General features: G+C 34.6%; 1 protein-coding gene across 1 annotated transcript; it reads right to left on the bottom strand.

Moving 5' to 3' along the window:
- Positions 1-15,322: 15,322 nt before the first annotated feature.
- Positions 15,323-21,523, bottom strand: LOC114415473 (serine/threonine-protein kinase CDG1-like). The gene is made up of 10 exons (XM_028380168.1): positions 21,051-21,523; positions 20,735-20,871; positions 19,380-19,477; positions 18,575-18,927; positions 17,302-17,751; positions 17,027-17,187; positions 16,570-16,643; positions 16,300-16,453; positions 16,020-16,169; positions 15,323-15,607 (listed from the first exon to the last, which is right to left on the bottom strand). The coding sequence occupies exons 1-10, from the start codon at positions 21,232-21,234 to the stop codon at positions 15,530-15,532; spliced, it is 1,839 nt and encodes a 612-aa protein (XP_028235969.1). The 5' UTR covers positions 21,235-21,523; the 3' UTR covers positions 15,323-15,529.
- Positions 21,524-21,707: the final 184 nt, after the last annotated feature.

The following is a 21,707-nucleotide window of genomic DNA, read 5'->3' as shown; positions in this document are numbered from 1 at the left end:
AACAAACTAGCTTTATTAATTACCAACAGTTATTTTGTTAGAAGAAAAATAATTAAAGTTTAGGAAGGGGTTGATTTGAGTTCAAGCTCACTAACAATTATCATTCGAAATCAAAGACAAAAAATTTATAATAAATCACTTGATCAATTAACTGAATTAAATCCTCTTTAATATATTTATATCAATCAGCAAGGTCTTCACCGTAACAATCGAGCGTTCCATTGAGAGTAGAATTATCAATCAAAATCTTGAGTTTTAATTGATTCAACTTAATATTAAACTGTGTTGATCAGTGTTGTTCTTTTTAATCCATAAAAAATGATAGATAATAAAAAATTTATAATAATTTGCGTACCTAATTTAACCAATTGAATTGATTTTCCTTGGTAACTAGTGTGATTGTTTAAACACTCTTGATGATGGACTTTTTTGTTAAGCTAAGGCAATTAAATTATATTTGGGAGTTTTATTTTGTCTGAGCGAGCATGATTTGTTCATGCATGACGTCGTTATCAAGGGTACAAATGAGGGACAAGGAGGAGAAAAGAAGAGACACTTCTAATGGCTCACGGCATGAAGCAGAAGTGCGTCGCTATCTAGAGAATCTCCCACCGGATTTTGATACGTGGAGTAAGACAAAACCGCAATGATTCCTTTTTCTATTTATGCGCAACTTGTGTTAAGTACTGTTCGGTCTATTCTCCAAGGACACTGTTCATTAGTCCAACTTATGTAGAATGCACATGCATTTTCGAAAATGATTGTTCCCAAATGGATTTGGATTTGTCTAACTTACGTGATAACTATTAATTAATCAAAAAATATTATTGATTTTTTAGAAGTAAGAAAAAAAAGGAGGGTAGGACCTAACTTTCCACATCCATGTTTGGATTAAAGTTGATTAACTTAAAGTTTAAATTACAAATATGTTTGAAACTTAAGTTTGATAAAAAAAATCAAGTTTATATAATCTGATTTATATTTGGATGCTTTTATATTCAAAAGTATGTTTGGTGGAATGAAATTTGTTTGATACTAATGAAAAAGTACTTTTACATATATAATTACTGAAAAGGATACAAAATTCATTAATGTCTTATTATTAAATATGAAGTAGTAATATATCGTTAAAAACATTAAATAAATCAGTAAAAATTGGAAAAGTACAATATTAAATAATTTCATGAATAAATAATATAATTCAAACAACACTAATATTCAAATGATATATTATTTAAATTAAAATAATTGTATTTTAAATGGTCCAAATTTAAATGCATAACAATAAGAAAACACCAAATATATACTAATACAATTTTAAAACATAAAGTGCATAACTAATTAGATTATAAATGCTCAATAATTTAATCTATGACTGAATCTCAAATAATATCAATTTATCTTGAAGAGATCACATTGGCAATCTTGGAATCTTGGGTGGATCTTCATTAACATGATTATCAACATGATCATTAACTTTGTCTTTTAAAACATTTGAGGTCTTGGGTTGAAGACTTACAGGTAGGTGGATTTAAATATAAAGAGTGATAATTAATATTAATATTCTTCATAATTTTTTACCCAAAATTATACCTTCAAATTAAGTTATAAACAAGAGAGATGTGTGTTGATGCTATACAAGTAAAGGTGGAGAAGTAAGGATAAAAATGACCCTTATTACCATAACGTAAGGGCAACCGAAACGTTGCTTTAAAAATAAATGTGTTGCAGCTAAACGTAAGAGAATAAATTACATTTTTTGTTTCCCAAACATATATCCAGACTGAATTTGGGATACCTACCGTAAGTTTGATCCTCTCCACTTGAGAAACAAACGTGCTCTACATATGTTTGGGGAAAACTAATTAATTAATTAGTTAGAAATTGAAAAGCTGTTAATTGAAAGTTAATAATGGCACTGGATGACACTAACATCAATTATTAGGCTCTGGCCACGAGATGAGGACAAAGAAAGTTTTTTTTTTCTTTCACAGGGAGGTAAAAAGAGATTGATTTAAACCTAATGTAAAAAAGAAATTATATTAAAATATTAATAATGATAAATATGTAAAAAATAACAAATTAATTATAAGTCATAAGCTAGTAAAGAAGCTAGTTTATCAAATACTTTTAATCTAATCAAATAAATTATCAATTTAAATATCGTACCAAATACACTCTTGAATATTAATAAGATAAGGCAAGGCCAAAATTCTCTCCAAGAAAACTAATTTGGCATGAGAGCATGATAGCTACTTACTCCACTTTTAGGATTGGCTACCAATTGACCTTGTCTGCTTGTACAAAACTATATACAATGACAGACGTTATTGTAATTACAATTTTCTTAATTATTTTAAGAATACAGTTTAATTTTGATATGCTGTAAATTTTTATCGTTCATCAATTTAAAATACTTCAGATATGCTGTGAATTTATGTTTAATTACATCGCAATTTATTATTAGGTGAAAATATAAAAAAAAAAATACATCATGGACATAATTTATCTAAATCTTTAAAATTTTTGATTAAAAATTAATACTTTTATTAAAAATTATGATATTTAATACATTAGTAACATTAAATAGTACATTTTTAATAAAAAAATATTTTTTATTCCTACACGTAAGGGTCAGTAAAGCCATTGTAATATACGCAATTATATCACTTGTTAAAAACAAAATTTAGAAAATATTTTCATTCAATACTAATTTGATTCTTACTGCTTACAATTAATGCTAAAACTATGTGTGTTTTTCTTTTTTATTAGTTGGTTTCAACTAAATTCACCTTCTACGTCAATTTAATAGACTTCTACATTTATGGATTAAAAAGTACACATTTTTTATTCAACATAATAAATCAAATTAATTTCAAAGTTATTCATACAAGTGATTTAGCATTTAACTCTTTCAATCAAAATTTAGAGTTTCCTTCCCAGCTTAAAAATAGAGTTGTGACTGAAAGTATACTTTACATCAAAATGAGCAAATTCGGTGAGAATAAATTAGTTAGATGTTATATACAAGTCTTAGATACATTCTTGGCTTATACACACACAAGTGAAGGCAATGTTTATTTTTTGTCCCCCTTGTTGGGGGCTCCTCAGAAGAGTCATAGTTGGGCTTGGTGCTTGGGGTACTTAATTCAAGTTTGGGAGTTGCTAGGTGCACCCAGCAATATTGCTGGTGCACCCAGCAATTTATTGAAAGTACCATTTTGCCCTTTAAAATAAAATTATAAAAAACGCAAATGTAATTTCCGGAAGACTTTTTTTCGAACAGATTCTTCTTCTCTCCCGGAACACAGATTCTTCTTCTCTCCCGGAACACAGCTTCTTCTTCTCTCCCGGAACAACTTCTTCTTCTCCCGGAACAGCTTCTTCTTCTCCCGGAACCTGCTTCTTCTTCTCTTCTCCGTGAAGCTTCTTCTCCGCGAGGCGCGCCAAGGCTTTCTTCTTCTTCTCCGCGAACAGGTTAGTTCCCCTTCCCCTTACCGTTAGCTTGTAATGTGCATCACTGTTAGCATAGCAATGGAACCTTAGCATAACAATGGAACCTTAGCATAGCAATGGAACCTTAGGGTAGAAGACGAGAGGGGAGAAGACGAGAGTACGCCGGAAAAAATGGCGGAAAAGGCTGACGGAGAAGTCTCCCGGAAGACCCGTTAGGGGTTCTTCCGGAAGTTCCGGAAGAACATTTTCCGGAAAGTTTCCGGAAGAAGTGTTCTTCCGGAAGTAACCAAACGTCTTCCGGAAAACCTCTTCCGGGAACTTTCCGGAAGAAGTGGTTCATCCGGAAGAATTCCGGAAGACGCGCACTTCCGGAAGAACTTTCAAAGTTCCGGAAGACCTTTCCGGAAGAACCCTTTCTTCCGGAATGTTTCCGGAAGAACCACTTCTTCCGGAAGTGGTTTTTTTGTTTTTTTTTTGTGTTTTTTTTTAAAAAATTTTTTTAAACAGAAATTGTTTTGTTTTTTTTTAAATGAATTATTTTATTTATTTTGGTTATTTTGTTTTTTAGATTTTATGAAAAATGAAGTTTGGGTTTTTGATGTCATATTTTTTTTATAATTTAAATTGTGTATTTTTACTAAATATTAATTTGTAAATTAATTTTTTTTTATAAAAGTAGTTGTGTTTGTTTTTGTTTATTGTTTTTTTTTAAATTAGTGTTTTTTCTTTAAAAATGAAGTTGTCTATTTTTATAATTAAAGTTGTGTGTTTTGGAAGTTTTATAAAAATACTAATTTTTTATAATTAATTAGTTTATTTTATTATAAATGAAGTATTTTATTTACTAAAAAAATTGTGGATGTTTACTAAATAATTTTTTTTACATTAGTTGTTTAATTTTTTTTAAAAATTAAGTTGTGGATGTTTAGTAATGAATTATTTTTATATTAGTTGTGTTTTGTTTTTATAAATGAAGTTGTTTATTTTTTTAAAAAAAAAATTAACTTGTTGATGTTTACTAAGTAATTTAGTTGTGTTTTTTTTTAGAAATGAAGTTTCTTATTTTTTTTTAAATTAAGAGTTGGATGTTTACTAATTAATTTTTTTTACATTAGTTGTGTTTTTTTTATAAATGAAGTTGTTTAATTTTTTTAAAAAATTAAGTTGTGGATGTTTAGTAATGAATTATTTTTATATTAGTTGTGTTTTTTTTTTATAAATGAAGTTGTTTAATTTTTTTTAAAAAAATTAAGTTGTGCATGTTTATTAATAATTTTATTTTACATTAGTTATTTTTTTTTATATAAATGAAGTTGTTTAATTTTTTTTTAAAATTAGGTCGTGTATGTGTGAAAATAATTTGATTTAAGTTAGTCTTATTTGTTTATAAATAAAGTTGATTTTTTATAAAGAAAATTGTGTATATTTTGACCGAAAAAAATACGTGTTCGACATGATTTACAGATCATGGCCAGAACACGAGGTTTAGGTCGTGCCATAGGTAGAGTTGTAGGCAGAGATAGAGCTGCTGACGAGGATGCTGGCGATGTTCCCGAGAGGCGTAGGCCTACTACCTCAGCCCGTAGGCTACGCGTTCATCAGATGACTACGGAGGGACGTGATATGGCTGAGGACGTCGCTGACATGACTGATGATGTCCCTGAGCAGCCTACGGAGGCACCTGAGATGCGTGCGGACGCACAGGGTGCTGATAGTGGTGAGGGGTCAGATGGTGATGATGCTGCAGAGGGATTCCCTGGTGGTCCACGTGACCCGTCAGTGCTCACATCATTTGCCGAGCATGTTGCACATGCCGTGTGGAGTGGACAGGTATTTTAATTTGTTAATTATTTGTCATTGTTTATTTATTTGTTTATGATTAATTTTTTTTAATAATTGTATAATTTGTACTTCAAATCAGGAACGTCCTGATTTGAAGTTAGTGTCACATGGGAGGAAGCTGACACTGATTGGGAGGCCAGTGCCTGAGATTGAAGGCCTGGTGGCTGCCACAGGATTAAGTCCACTGATAGATTGTTCAGTTATTACTGGCGATCCTGGACTTATATCCGCATTTGTGGAGAGGTGGCACAGTGAGACTAGCACCTTCCACCTTCCAGTAGGAGAGCTGACGATCACATTGGATGATGTGTCGTCCATTCTACATTTGCCCATTACTGGCGCCTTGCACAGTTTCCACGCTCTTTCTACGGAGGAGGCCAGATTCTTGCTCACGGAGTTACTGGAAGTGTCTGCGGAGGAGGCCAGAGCCGAGACAGCACTCACACGTGGAGCATATGTACGATTAGGATGGGTTCGTGACATTTATGAGACCAGATGTCAGGCCCGGCGGTGGATTGTCGCAGCTCGCGCTTATTTGCTGCACCTTGTCGGTTGCACTCTTTTTGCTAATAAGAGTGCAACATACGTGCATGTGGTCCACCTTGACGCTTTCCGGGACCTCGCTCATAGTGGTGGTTACGCTTGGGGGGTTGCCGCGCTGGTTCATATGTACGACCAGTTAGATGAGGCTTGTAGGACCACCACCCGACAGCTTGCGGGGTACTTGACGCTATTTCAGGTAAATTTTGTGTTTATTAATATGTTAGGTTCGATTATGATTTAAACATGTTTTTATGTTATGTTAACCTCAATTATTGTGTAGTGCTGGATCTATGAGCACTTCCCTAGTGTGCATCAGTGCGTGACTGACGATACATACCAGGAGACGTCCCCACGTGCTTCCCGGTGGTTGACGTCGAAGGCGCACATGAAGGGCATCACAGGAGCACCCTACAGGGCACGTTGTGATGGTTTGACCGTCACAGATGTGTCCTGGTTGCCGTACACGGAGCATCGGGGTGTTAGGGCGTTTCAGGAGATTTCATCGTTCCAGGGTCAGCTCAGATGGGGTCCTATGATCGTCGCAGTTCGACCGGAGAGGGTGGTACGCCAGTTCGGTTACATCCAGAGCATCCCTCCGCCGCCTGTTAGTGCACGATTGTCACAGGATCAGATAGATGACAGGTGGATGGAGTTTGCGGATCACTTACTACCTGCGGGTCAGCCTTGTTTAGTGCCTGGGCAGGTATCTGCGGATTACATTGAGTGGTTTTTCCGCATATCTCACCCTTTCATGACACCGACCCAGGCAACTGACCAGCAGAGGGATGCACCAGCTGCAGACCCTGAGGACTACATACAGCGCCCAGCCCCTAGGTTCCAGTGGCATTTGACCCCCCTCCATATGTGGTAAGATTATTTGCGCGTTTAATGTTTTATGAGTTGTTGTTTATTTTGAATTTCATAATAAATGTTTTTACTGACTTTGACAGGATGATTATGAGGGATATGAGGCGATTGCACAGAGGTTGGAGCGTGTGCTCAACCTTAGGATAGTCACTGCAGGCACAGAGTTATATGACATTATGCAGGACTGCCTGACGATTGCGAGAGGGGGACCCAGTGCTGATGGGACGGTCACGGCTCGTCAGAGACGCCGCACGGACCATTGATCATTGTATTTATTTTGTTGTGTTGTAGTTGACATGAATATTTGTAATTATTACAGTTTTTGTTTAATATAGTTGACGTGTTTTGCACAGTTTATTATTTTATAATATAGTTTGTTATTCCGATTGTTTGTGGTCCTTAAGCGAAGTTTACGGTTGTTTTAAATTTATTTTTTAAAAAAGGAACCTAGAATCATGAGTTTTGTTTGTCAGAATTACATAAAAAATAAAAGTTTTTAAAATGATTAATAATTCATAAGTGAACCTTTTTTCCATGTTCAAGTACCCATGTTTGTAAGAATTACATAAATGAACCCTTTTTCCATGTTTGTAAGAATTACATAAAAAACATAAGTTTTTAGAATCATGAGTTTTGTTTGTAAGAATTACATAAATGAATATTTTTTCCATGTTCAAGTACCCATGTTTAGGATTTTTTTGCGTGGGTGTGTCAGTGCCCTGAGACAACGGAGGGCGGCCATTTCTCATGTTTGGACGTCAAAGAATCCAAAAAAAATAGTCCCGTTCCATGGTTCCGTCAACTAACATGTCAAAACAAAGCCTCAAGATCCAAAAAAATACAAAATGAACCCTTTTTCCATGTTCAAGTACCCATGTTTGGGATTTTTTTGCGTGGGTGTGCCAGTGCCCTGAGACAACGGAGGGCGGCCATTTCTCATGTTTGGACGTCAAAGAATCCAAAAAAAATAGTCCCGTTCCATGGTTCCGTCAACTAACACGTCAAAACAAAGCCTCAAGATCCAAAAAAATACAAAATGAACCCTTTTTCCATGTTCAAGTACCCATGTTTGGGATTTTTTTGCGTGGGTGTGCCAGTGCCCTGAGACAACGGAGGGCGGCCATTTCTCATGTTTGGACGTCAAAGAATCCAAAAAAAATAGTCTCGTTCCATGGTTCCGTCAACTAACACGTCAAAACAAAGCCTCAAGATCCAAAAAAATACAAAATGAACCCTTTTTCCATGTTCAAGTACCCATGTTTGGGATTTTTTTGCGTGGGTGTGCCAGTGCCCTGAGACAACGGAGGGCGGCCATTTCTCATGTTTGGACGTCAAAGAATCCAAAAAAAATAGTCCCGTTCCATGGTTCCGTCAACTAACACGTCAAAACAAAGCCTCAAGATCCAAAAAAATACAAAATGAACCCTTTTTCCATGTTCAAGTACCCATGTTTGGGATTTTTTTGCGTGGGTGTGCCAGTGCCCTGAGACAACGGAGGGCGGCCATTTCTCATGTTTGGACATCAAAGAATCCAAAAAAAATAGTCCCGTTCCATGGTTCCGTCAACTAACACGTCAAAACAAAGCCTCAAGATCCAAAAAAATACAAAATGAACCCTTTTAACAATTAATTTTTTGGACCACTGAAACAACGCATTCAACTTTATTATGGGAATTAAACACGCCGTAAACATATAAAGGTTACATCAACGAAAAAACAAAAAATTAAACATGACATTCAGTTCTTTAGCGACGTCCCACTGACCTCGTCTTCAACATATTTAGTAAAGACAGCTAAAATTTCTATTGGTCCATATTTTTTCCAGTAGTTAGATTGTACTAACACCTTCAGCAGTTCTTCGTTGGTGATCAGCTCATTTATTTCATATTTTATAACCGTATCTGAATACTCAAATCGAGCTGGTTGGCGGAAAAACAATCGTCTTACCGTTTGTGATTCGTGAATTCCAAGAGGGGGAATCCCTTTAGGTGCAACTTGCTTGATTAAATTCTTCAGTTCATCGATGGTACATGTTGAAGGAATTTGAAATTTCTTAGGATTTTTTCCTGTGAACGCGCAACCAACAAATTTGTTCTGCGGTGGCATGTTCCATTTGCCGTTGTAATACAGGATCGCGTCATGAATACGAGGCATAGTGCGTTCAAGTAAGTTTATTATTCCATCTGGTGTTCTTCCAACGGTGCATAATAACTCAATCGGACCAACACAAGAAAATTGATCATTACACATTAACATTGTGTTGACATCGTCATCATTTATCAATTTGATACACTCAAAGCGAATTTGGTTACCTGTATCGGTGAATGGCTTCCGGTAGTGAATTTCATCCAAAAATTGTTTGTCGGATAGCTGAAGGGTATTGTGTATTCTGGTTTTTAGGCTTGCAAAATCACACCTATTTGGTACTCGAATGGGCACCGGAGTTGAAGTTTGGAAGTAAACCCCAGTATCATTGTAAATAATCGATCCATTTGGATAAATGAAAGCCAACCTTGAGTTGACAATCGTCTGACTGCTAGTTTCTCCTAGAAATGCCATAGTTTGTGTATCAGTTGGGAGATTATTTGAAAGCAAGATAATGTGTGATTTAGTAGCCTAGTCTGCCATATATATAGATGGTTGTGACCGAGCCTTTGTTTAACTTTGTTTACAAAAAAATAGACACGCGTAAATGTGTAGTCAAGTCAGCCAATGTGTTGTCGCTAATGTGTAGTCAAGTCAACCAATGTGTTGTCGAGCGACTGCTAGTTTCAAAATGTGTACTAAAGTCAACCAATGTGTTGTCACACTCAAACTGTAATACGCATGCATGTCATTATGTGTTGTCAATTATGACAATGATGTATGCTGCACGCGTAAATGATTTTTGTTGGACCAACAATTTCCTTGCTTAACCAAACGAGTAGTTGATAATATTAATTGGTTAGTGACGGGTTACAACGAATTATATCGCATAATGAATACAAATAAATAAACAATGAATGTTTAGTCTTCATTTAGGTCTACATAGTGTGTTTTGAATGACATCAAGCTTGTGTATTCCTGCATTCTACTAATATATGGAATTGCCCATTGCTTTGCCTGAGAATAACAATTGGTTGACCACAACAGCGCTGGGGGCGGCAACGGACAATGGTCTTTCAAATAAACCTGTTGTACATGAACAAACATTATATCATGCGCTGACCGTGCCAAACGAACCAGCGAAGTCATTGCATAATTGTTACACTAACTATGTTCAATGTACCTGAACAAAATGATTTCCAAACACGTGACCGACACATATGATGCGGTGGCCAGAAGAGTCAGGTGGTGGTTGACTTCTAAGAGGGAAAAATGTCATGCTTTGTTGTTGGGACAACGATACAAGGATTACGTTATACCGTGAAGCAATCACATATCCCATGTCTGTTATATCCATCCACTTGTCCACACTAACCTGAATGAACCAAACATACACATGTAAGTAATTTAAACATTGTTATTAAAAAAAATTAACCTAAAAACATACCTTTGAAAATCCATCAACAAGTAGGGACAACTTTAATTGTTCAAATCTCTCTGTGCCACCGAAGAGGTTCATGTACTCATGCGACCACCTGCCAAGTTCTTTAAGCAATTCATTACGCACTAACGGCCACGAATCTTCCCCCATACCTAATAAAGCGCCAATGGACCGATATCCACAGTTACCGTCCGCTTTCACATCCACAACGTCACGAATGAAACCTTGAAAGAATGACGCAAATTGATCCAACATCGGGATGATCCTTGTTGGCTGACGCGGTTGAGAACATGATGCACTTCGTTTCACTGGAGAGTTGCTGCTTTGAACAGAATGAAAAGCATCAACATACTCCCAGTAAGACGGATCACGCTTTGTGGATGTTTGACTTCTTTTCATCGGTTTCTTCGGTGCACCTTTAGTGTTCACCTTTGATGGAGGAGGGCACATAGAGTTATGATCAGGGTATGCGATTTCTCGAAGTTTACTCTTCAGATTTACTTTGCCAGCCACATCAAGTTCATCAAACCTTTTAGATATGACCTCTATTTCTTCCTTGATGGTGACTTCCGTCTCACATAACCCTTGGTCTGAAAAGCAAAGTCTCCTCCAAAAAAGATGGACTGACTCCAATGGGATGCTGGTAGCAGTATACCTAGAAAGCTCACATGCACAAGGAAGCCCGTGCGTGCTTCTCATCACACAACCACAAGAAGAGAGATTGTTGCCGAGATAACGTAGACGGTCAATCTCAGAAGCAATCTGATTTAAAGCATCCCTCGAAACCATCCCAAGAAGCCTCTTGTATAAGGTTTTTTTATATACATGGCCAACCACATGCGTACTGGTTTCAAAGGATGCTTTAATTTCGACGTGTTGCAGCGTGATCATGTTGTTCATGGCATCCCAAACACTACATAGGTCTCCAACGCTATTTTGTAGTACTCTTTTGAGAGCCCAATGAGCTGATTCAACCCTACATTTAAAATACACAACAAACATGAAAATATACAACAATTAAATACCATTTAATATTAATCGTTACTAACAAATAAAATCAGTTGTTAATACCTGTTTGTTGTTGTGTTGCCTAGGTGCATGACCTTATTCGTCCATGCTGTAATAAATTTTTCCTTGTGGGGGATAATCCATGTGTCGTTAACATAGTCAACGAACATCGGCCAAGGCGAACAAGCAACTTGAAACTTCTGATATGACTCATGGAACTCGTATTCGGACGGACAATCAACCAAAGCACCCCAGTTATCCATTACATAGTCCCACACATTTTTTTCCCCGATTAAAGATTTGCACTTCCCCTTCACATTCTTATCGATATGAAACCTGCACAACAAATTAGTAGACTCGGGAAACACAGTTTTCACTGCATTCATCAGTGCTAGGTCTCTGTCAGTGACAATAACAAGAGGGAGGCGATCGTGTCTTCAAAATAGGCCTCGAAATCGTTCCAAAGCCCATATAATATTATTAACACGCTCAGCCTCCAGATATGCAAACCCAGCAGAGAATATCATCGCCGTTGGTGTCACTCCAACAAAGTCAAGTAGTGGGAGTCTGTACCTGTTTGTTTTGTAGGTACTGTCTATAAAAAATACCAGATGACATGCATTGCATAACTTTACTGCATCTGGGTGACACCAAAACAGATCACGCACCACAACTTCATCCTTCAATCTATGCCAATGAATGTATTGATCACGTTCGAGAAGCTTCATCAGATGCTGCATTTCGGTATCAGCTCCTCTTATTGAAGAACGATATGCACTTCTTGCATTGTAAATTTGCTTTATCGTGGTGTAACTGTCGGCATTGTGTTCCTTCAACGTTAGCAAGATATTTTTTGGTTTCACCATCGACTTTGTCATATCAGCAATAATTTTCTTTTCTTCCTTAGTCAATCGCCCGGCGTATGGATGTCCAACTAAGGACTTCGCCAATTCATGATTATGAATCCCACAGATCAACTTCACCATCCAACCTTCCCCTCCACGCACTGGTTTCCCACGAAGCCTGAAGGGACAACCACATTTCCTACTCTCGGTGTCTTCTCTAACGAATTCTTTATTTCTACACTTGTACGTACCACTCCTTTCACACCCAATTAACACAAATGAACTTCTTCCTCTGCTACCGGTCTCTGTGTCAGATCTCATAATCACTGCAACAAATCCATTTTCATGGGCAACTGTTCGAGCCCATTGCAAAACATCATCTCGAGTAGCGAATACCTACAACGCAACCCTAACACATTAATTTTCGTACAAACCATCAATTCAACCAATGACTCAAATTATCTATGATTACCTGAGATGTATTAAAAGCATTTGAACAATCGACATGTCATTCATTCACTCCACATTCTTCTTGATTATCATAATCATAATCCATATGAACTTCTTGTGACATCGCAAAGTCATACCTCCATTGATCTTCGTCCATCTTAAGGACATATGCATCATACACAAGTACATTCAAATTATCATATAACCACATCCAAAAATTTACTACACCTTAAATAACAAACATATTAATAGGACATATGCATCATACACGACTATATTAAAATTATCACTATATTCTAAATTTATAACTACATTATTTACTTAAACTAAACTTATCACTATAATAAACAACTAATAAAACATTTTTGTACCATTATACATTTAAGTTACCTAAATCATTTAATATTATACCATTATACCTAATTAAATCAATAATCCACAACATATATAAAACAGAAATAAAAAAAATTATAAAACAGAAATATATATATATATACCATTATAAAACAAAAAAATTATAATCCACAATATATATCATTATACCTAATTAAACCAATAATTCATTATTAACTAACAGAAATATATATAAAACAGAAATTAAAAAAAATTACTAATAATTTAACATTCCGGAAGAAGGTCTTCCGGAAGTTACGAAGCCCAATTCCGGAAGAAGGTCTTCCGGAAGTAGTTTCCGGAAGAACTTCTTCCGGAATTGGCCTTCACCACTTCCGGAAGAAGGTCTTCCGGAAGTGGTCATTCCGGACCTTCCTCCTTCTGTGCCTAAAATTTCTTCCGGATACACTTTTTACTGTTTTTCTTCTCTAAAAACTAACCGGAAAACGAAATAAACGCGTACCTCCGACAAAATAGGAACAACAGCCACTAATAAAACTTCAAATACGGAACACGGGACCACCAAATCTTCAAATACTTCACTTCACGGGACCACCAACAGACTGCTGAAGGGACCACCACCGAAACAACAACAAACGGAAGAAACAAACAAAGCAAACGGAAGAAGAAACAAAGCAAACGGAAGAAGAAACAAAGAAAGCGCAGTAAAACACAGCCTGAAGACGTTAATTTAAAGAAATTTACACAAGGGCAAAATCGTCATTACATACGCATTAAATATTATTTTATTTTTACTTATTATTATAAAATAAAAATTCTTTTTTCTTCATTTTGTTATAAAACAATAATCACGTTTAGGAATTAATTAATTTTTATGGTTTAAATTAATATTTGACATGCGCGTAAAAAACAAATTATAAATATTAGTCATAATTACGTTCACTAATTATTTAATTATTTATGCATAATAATATTAATTATTTTATTATTTAATTATTTATGCATTATTAATTATTTTATAAATTAGTTTATGCAATTAAAAGTAATAAAGGAGACAAAATAAAATATTTGTTAAAAAAAAAAACTAACTTCCGGAAGAAGCTTCTTCCGGAAGACAATGGAATTCTTCCGGAAGAAGCTTCTTCCGGAAACATTCCGGATGACGTTCTTCCGGAAATTGTCTGTGAGTACTTCCGGAAGACACAAATTAATCTTCCGGAAGAAGATTCTTCCGGAAACTTTTCGGAAAAATTATTTCCGGAACTTTTCCGAAAAAACCTTCTTCCGGAAGAATAATTGCTGAAGGACAGTTTCGCCACTTCACTGTTTGCTGGGTGCCCCAGCAATAATGCTGGGTGCACGTAGCAACTCCCTTCAAGTTTCTAGAGTAGCATCTTACGCCACCAATCCAAATAGATGATGTTCCGTGAATCCACAAATATTCCCAAATGTTAGTAACTTTTGAGTCAACTTTGACACTCGTTTGCAATTTCCACTAAGCCAACACTGTCCAAAATCCAATTCTTTTTGCCATTCCAAGCTATAGGATGGGTGGTACCCGGATGAGGATGTTTTGCCGAAAAGAAATTAACACAATTGAACCAAAATACCTGTAAAACGCAATTTAGGTGCATTAGAATGGTATTTATCGCTTAAAATATGACTTTAAAATGACTCAATTTTTTTATATTAACAGTAAATAAAGGAATAACAGTTGTCTTATTCTTTAATAAAAATAAAACATGTATAGAAAGCACATACCTTACTATTAGTTCAATATATTCTATAAAGGGTTCAACTCCTAGAATAATAAATTTTTACTTTATCGAAAAAATTATATTGCACGAAATGTTTAATTAAATTTTGATAGACTAACATAAATCTTAAAACGTATCTGCCCTAGAGAGGTCATATTTTTGTCTCCATATAATTTACCCATAATATTATTATTTATAATTTCATGATCCCCATAATTAAGGAGATAACATATTTAAGGACCGGAAAGTATTTTTTAACTACTATAATTAAGATGTTTTTTCTTCTCCAGTGAAACTATAAGATATTTTTACTAATACTTTTTTTTCTTCTCCGGTAAAACTATAAGATATTTTTACTAATATCGATCCGTGATTATGAGATTAATTTTTTTATTTAAAACTTAATTACACTATTTTTTTTTTTCATTCAAAAATATATTATATAAAAATCAACCTCATCAGATCTTTTCTACAAGTTCAATGTGTATGCTGTCAACTGGAAACCCATTGGATAAGAAAATTTTTCTTGGTATATAAGTTGTGGGATGGAGATTACCTAACTATCTTCTCCTATCTCTCAATATAAAAAAATGACACGTTGAAAAAATGTTCCATTTTTTTTTTTACCGGGTCTCATTTTTTAATTGAAGGAAAAGAAGCACGAAAAATGTAAGTACGCAATTCGCATCCATTCCATCAGGATAACATAAAAGGCATTTATAAGAGCAAACCGACGTGCATATGTAAGCCATCCATTTATACAAACTAAATAATCTCCCAAGCACGAAAAAAAAAAAAGGGAGAAACCAAAGCAGAAAGGACACACACACAAAGAAGAAAATGACTACAACACACATACTGAGCCAATGAAACCTTAACCGTTATAAATTATAATTAGTTGCAAATTGATCTTCCAAGGAGTGGAAATGGCTACTTTCTCCCTCAAGAAGTCGCACAACCTGAAGAACATGCAACTATTAATTGTAATTTGCACTAACTACATAGAAAGGAATGCAATATATATTTGTCAACATAAAAAATAAATATAATTTTGATATATCTTATTTGATTTTATTCTCTTAAAGTGTTTCTGCAATATGTTAGACCAAGTTAGTTATAATAGTTTATTAGATTAATTTGATTAACTTAGTGACACATGATAAACCATAAAAAAAATACTACGTCACATAACTATTTATCATGTCATTTAAAATTAGCATTGTTAGTATAATTTTTTTTTACAGAGTTAAATTAAAGGATTTATTTAACTTTGTTAAATTATGACACCAAATAGAAAAAAAAACAATGACAGATGAAAATTAAATTTTAGCCAAATAAAAATGAAGTAAAAGTAAGGATCCAATAAACTACCTCTCCCATTGATGGACGCATCTCAGGTTTCCTTTGTACACAGAAGTATGCTGCTTTAGCCATGAGGTAGAGTTCATACGTGTCATATGATTCCCCTAGATGAGTATCAATCAGTTCATGTAAAGCCAAATTCTTTATCATTGGCTCAGCCTAAATGTTTCCACATGTAACATTATATATCAAGGTCAGTCATGTTATAATAATAATCATTTTTTTCTTAATTTCTATGGACATGGAAGAGTTTTGAAAATATCTTAAAGACATAAACAATTGAAGATACCCATTGTCGGAGAGATTGTTGTTGTTGTTGTTCTGGATTGTTGGAATTGCCAACCTGGCGCCCTGATATCAATTGTAGCAGAATAATGCCATAAGAATACACATCTGTTCCCACAGAAACAATTCCGTCTTCAGCATACTCAGGAGCAAGGTATCTACAATAAGTCAATAGAAAAAACTAAAATTGTTTATTTTAGCTATACTTTTAAGTTTGGAACTCCAAAGTATCTGGCTAGTTAATTAGTAATAAAAATCTTGAACAAATCCTCACCCTAATGTTCCCATTATCCTTGTTTGTAGAGTATCATCACCAGTCTTCCATTTGGCAAGACCAAAGTCACCTAGCTGCATTTATAACACACATCACTTAATTGAAAGCTCACATTACCTGTTGTCAACAATTGGGTACCTGGGTTGCATGTGTAAAGGAAATGTGTTCACAAAAAGAAGCCTCTAAGAAAGATGATAAAAGATGTGAAGTACATGTTTGGATTAAAGTTGTGAGAGCTCAAAAGTATTTTTACTTCAACAGAGAGATCAAAGTATTTTTACTTTAGAAGCAACAAATTTTTCTTCTTAATCATTGGAACGCACGATTATGTACTGAAATTTGCAAAAGTACTTTTGTACTAGTAATAGTAAACCAAACATACGCTGAGTAATGTGAATGTTGTCAAACCAAAACTGTTTCATACACTATCCATGAACCTTAACTTGTGCTACCTTACCATGGGAACAAAATCATGGGTGAGAAGGATATTGCTTGGTCGCATGTCCCGATGAATAATAGGACCACCACGGCATTCCTCATGTAGAAAACGCAATCCCTTTGCAGTCCCAACGGCAATGGCATACCTTTGGTGCCACTCAAGAACAGCTTCATTATTTTCTACAAAAATGTTTTCACAGATTCACAAAAAATAAACCTTGGTGGATATAAAACATAATTTTCGAGACTCAAAGCATAAGATACAACATCACAATAATTCTATTGGCAACTTACCAAATAAATGCCAATGGAGAGACTTGTTGCAAATAAATTCATAAATCAGGATGTTTTTATTTTCTTTGCAACAATAGCCCAACAGCATCACTATGTTCTTGTGTCGAGCAAAACTTAAGACGTACACCTCAGAATGAAATTCTGAAAATCCTTGTGAACTTTCTTGTTTCCTTACCTTTGCTGCAATTTGTTGTCCATCTTTAAGCACACCCTTATATACGTGACCATATCCACCTTCACCTAATAAGTTATCCTTTGAAAAATCATTTGTTGCATTTTGTATGTCAGAGTAGCTGAACTTCATTGACTCCTTGATAGACAACTCAGTTCTTGTCCCACAGCCAGTACAAAGAAGCGGTGCATCTGAATGTTTTGGCAGAAAGCCACTTTGGTTTTGCTTTTGGTCAATCTGAGAAGTAATGAGCCTACATTCTCCTTTGATGTTTAGTCCTGCATGACAGTTAAAACTCTTATTTATTAGAAAGAACTAACTTGAATACTGGATTCCCTTACAAATTTTTTCAAAATGCACCAATCTAGAAGTATTTGAGTTAGTCTCTAGTATATACAAAAGAAGCACAGAAAGGAAAAGGCATTCTGTGAATGAGAAGTGTGTCCAATTGCTTGTTTCAAATCAACACTACTTTCCCTATGATTCTGTTAAAAGACCAAACATAGTCTATCGGGCTAATATTTAAACTTCAGACTATTGGAAAGTGTTTGGATCATTGTGTCCAATTAACTATTATGAAATAAAAGCAGCTCTTAACCAACTTTACAGGAAATCAGAAACTGCCGAGACATTTAATATTATGATAGCCAAAAAAATCTCAATTTTGAACTGATACTTCTATTTTTCTTCCAATTTAAGGGGTATGAGATGGAATGAGATGCAATTAATTTATTATTTATCATTCTAACATTTATCAGCAATAGAATGGAATCTATATTACATTCTATCATAGAACATCCAAACAATGGTATGGTACTTTTATTTCATTCTATGTCATATCACTCCATGCCACTCCATTCCACACCACCCCAAGCGACCAAACAACATATTATAATATTCCACAAGAAGGAAGGAGAATCATGCATATTATATGTTGATATTTTCCAGAGAAGCCAGTGATAAATGTTCATTTCCAAACACAGTGATTGAATACCACTACAAAAAAATCTTGGATGCAGAAATCCTAAGATTTATATATAAGACAGGCTGAAGTGTAACTAAGTACAGCTTAAAAAAAATTAATTAAACAGGCTTGCTGACCTGTTCTTTCTTGCTTAGAAGAAGATCCAAAATCTGATAAGGAACTGTTCTCCCGTGACCTGTTACCATATGATGACTGCTTTGTATAGCTCCTAATGGTACTAGAGCCATCAGAAGAAAATATAGAATGGGGATAGCTTTTGCAAGAGATAATAGAATGCTCAATGTCTTCAACACTATGACAATCTGCTAGCGACACAAACTTTGACAAAGAATATACACATTTTGTTTCAGTGATCTTTGTCTCATGTACATAATGAGATCTCCAGATATCCAGAGACAAGTCATCTTTAACCAATGCAACCTTGCATGGCATCTTGTTAAGGTGGTACCTCAGGTCGCGCCGAAGATGTCTGTTCAAATTTACCCAATAAAGTTGAAAACCATTAGAAGAAAATAAATAGAAAACTAAGAAAAATGAAATTTTATTATTTGACAACCAAAATTGAAACAAAGTTTGTGTTGAGAAACCGATCGAGGACGCTAATCATTAGACAGATTTTCACCAAAAAATTATCAACAATCACACAAATAAACTCACACTACACTTTAATTGGTAAAAAAATTATAGATTTTATTCTCGTAATGTTCAACTTCTCATTTTTATGTGAGATTTCATCTCACAATTCTAGTCTTCATTTATAAACTTATCCACTACTATGTCAATTTTCACATTTAGATAAGACAAATTAATTTGGTAATATCCTCATTAGACGACTAATTAACTAATGGAAATTAATCATGTGTCACATGCAAGAAATAATGGTTATATTATTCACAAGCTGAGAGTTAGTAATACTAATACCTGTCAAGTATTACCCAAGATGCATTATAGTTTGTAACCTCTTGTAAAACAACATGTTTAATTGGAAATCCCGCGGTGACTTTAACTTCGATACTGACCTGCACATTAACATGCAGTTATTACTTAGAAAATATAATAATAGCACTTAAAAAATCTTTCTTTATTTAATTTTTTAACCAATAGCTTAATGATGATTATCATTTACCTTTAGTTATTTACAGGCACCTACATTGCATAGATACGGATACTTAATCGGTACCAGATATAGGTAATGGGATTTTTTTTTTAAAAAAGAATATGGATACCTAAATTTTAAAAAATATACATAAATAAAAATTATAAAATTATATATAAACATGAGTAAATTATATAAATGATAAAAAAAGACACAAATAAATATAACTTATAACATAAAAGATTAAATTCTTTGAACATGAAAAAAAATTATAATGAGTAGATGTTCAACAATCAATATTATAACACACCGAAACATTTTTTTTGCTGAAGATTTTAAGAAATAACACTTAAACATAATTATGATATCACATTTTCAATCTTGTCATTTCTTTGTCGATCAGAATTGCCTCTAAATTTAGAGTTCATCAAGAGAAAGATAGCAATTTCATTGAAGTTAATCCCTTAAAATAAATCTCATTAGTCTTCAGATGATTCACAATAACAGAATTGGAATGAGTTAAACTCAACACTCACAATGACAAATTTGAGAGGTCGAGAACATCGAGTCTCGCGGTTGGTCGCTGGTCTTCACCATACACAAATAGGAACACGTATACAACAGCGACGTAGGATCCAAGGAAAAATCCCAATTTTTTTTTCCTCTAACGGATATTGTTTTTATTTATCAAAATTGAAGTACAAACTCGATGATACCCAAATAGTACGTATTTAATTATAACGTATCCAATTTTTTTTGTTTTTTTTTGGGAAAATATTTTGATACTACCCGATACGTATTCATGAGAGAACCCGACGCAGACCATATTAGATAAGTGTATGACATAACTTTTAAGAGTTTCATTCTTTTTTTTTTTTTTTACAACAAAAATTCTCACGATAGGAAGTCATCAGACTAATGTCTTGAAAAAAAAATAAAATATCAGTTAAAGAGAATTTTTTTTCTCCTCATGTACAGTTCTATTCACATAATCAGAAATCAAATGGTTGACATATACTTAAAAGACTCAAGTTATTTGTCTGTTGTATTTATGGGCAAGAGTCCCATCCTTTATTAAAATCAATTGAGGAGTTACTAATATATGTTCTTATCTGCACAATTACTAGGCATGCATTTGCTAAGAGTAATTACAAAGGTCTGTAGAACTTAAATAATTTACCCCTTCACTTTCAAAATCTTCATAACTTGACAAAAGCTCAGTTGCATATGCATCAACTTTCTTCTTGACTTCATCCTCCATTGCACGAAAGTTGGTTCCAGCAAAAGACTCGGGACATGCTAATGTCTGGTACCCCACTGTCAATCCAAAAGGAGGAACAGATTAGTCATGCAATCTAAATTTCTATATTACTAACTTTCCTTCTATACACAAACTGATGCTGATGCAGATGCAGATCAACATTTGATAGAATAAGTAAAATAAGATAATATCATTCAAAATGATCAAAGAATGTGCAATAAGTAATAACACTTACTAGGGTGAGACACCTTATGCAAGACACATAGCACAAGCAACTTGTCACCAGAAGAGAGAAAGACACGCCTGGCCCGAACATGATCAACAACGAGTTTGATCTCGTGTTCAGTGCGGTCCCTAGTGGCATCACATGCAACCACCACGTAAGATGCAGAAGCTGGAGGGCTATGATCCATACTCATACTCAAATATCAATTATTCTATGCTCGATCCAATGTTAAACCTTGAACGTTGACATGAAATGGGGTTATACATAATAACGTGAAAAGTTGCAATGGAGAGTGAGAAACGATCGTCCAATGAATCAAGGACAGAAGCATGCACTTCCCCTTGTCTAGTCCAAAAACAGCAACATTGGTCTTCTTTCTCTCAATGTGAGGGTTGAGACAACCTTAACACCAAGATAATATGCTGAGGATATTCGGATAGAGAACATGAATAGAAGGATCGATACTATGCCGCCTTGGAAAGTGCCAACATGGGGAAGAGTACGAGGAACTTGAAGACAGCTTTTGGTTACTGTTGCGCTCGGACATGCTTTTTCAAGATTCTAGATTCTCTTCTTTCTTCACTTGTAAATTACGTACTACTATTTGAATATGTCATTTCTCAGCTTTATTTAAACTATTCCATATTCCCTTCTCTTTCTTTAGCG

The sequence above is a fragment of the Glycine soja genome, chromosome 6 (genome assembly GCF_004193775.1).
Source record: "Glycine soja cultivar W05 chromosome 6, ASM419377v2, whole genome shotgun sequence".
NCBI lineage: Eukaryota > Viridiplantae > Streptophyta > Magnoliopsida > Fabales > Fabaceae > Glycine > Glycine soja.
This window is presented reverse-complemented; position numbering and strand designations above follow the sequence as displayed.

Coding starts and splice junctions, on each gene's coding strand:
- LOC114415473 (XM_028380168.1), bottom strand. CDS start 21,234: ATGAGTATGGATCATAGCCCTCCAGCTTCTGCATCTTACGTGGTGGTT. Junction 20,872..21,050: donor GCATAAGGTGTCTCACCCTA/GTAAGTGTTATT, acceptor TTGGATTGACAG/TGGGGTACCAGACATTAGCA. Junction 16,454..16,569: donor AGGATAATGGGAACATTAGG/GTGAGGATTTGT, acceptor GACTTATTGTAG/ATACCTTGCTCCTGAGTATG.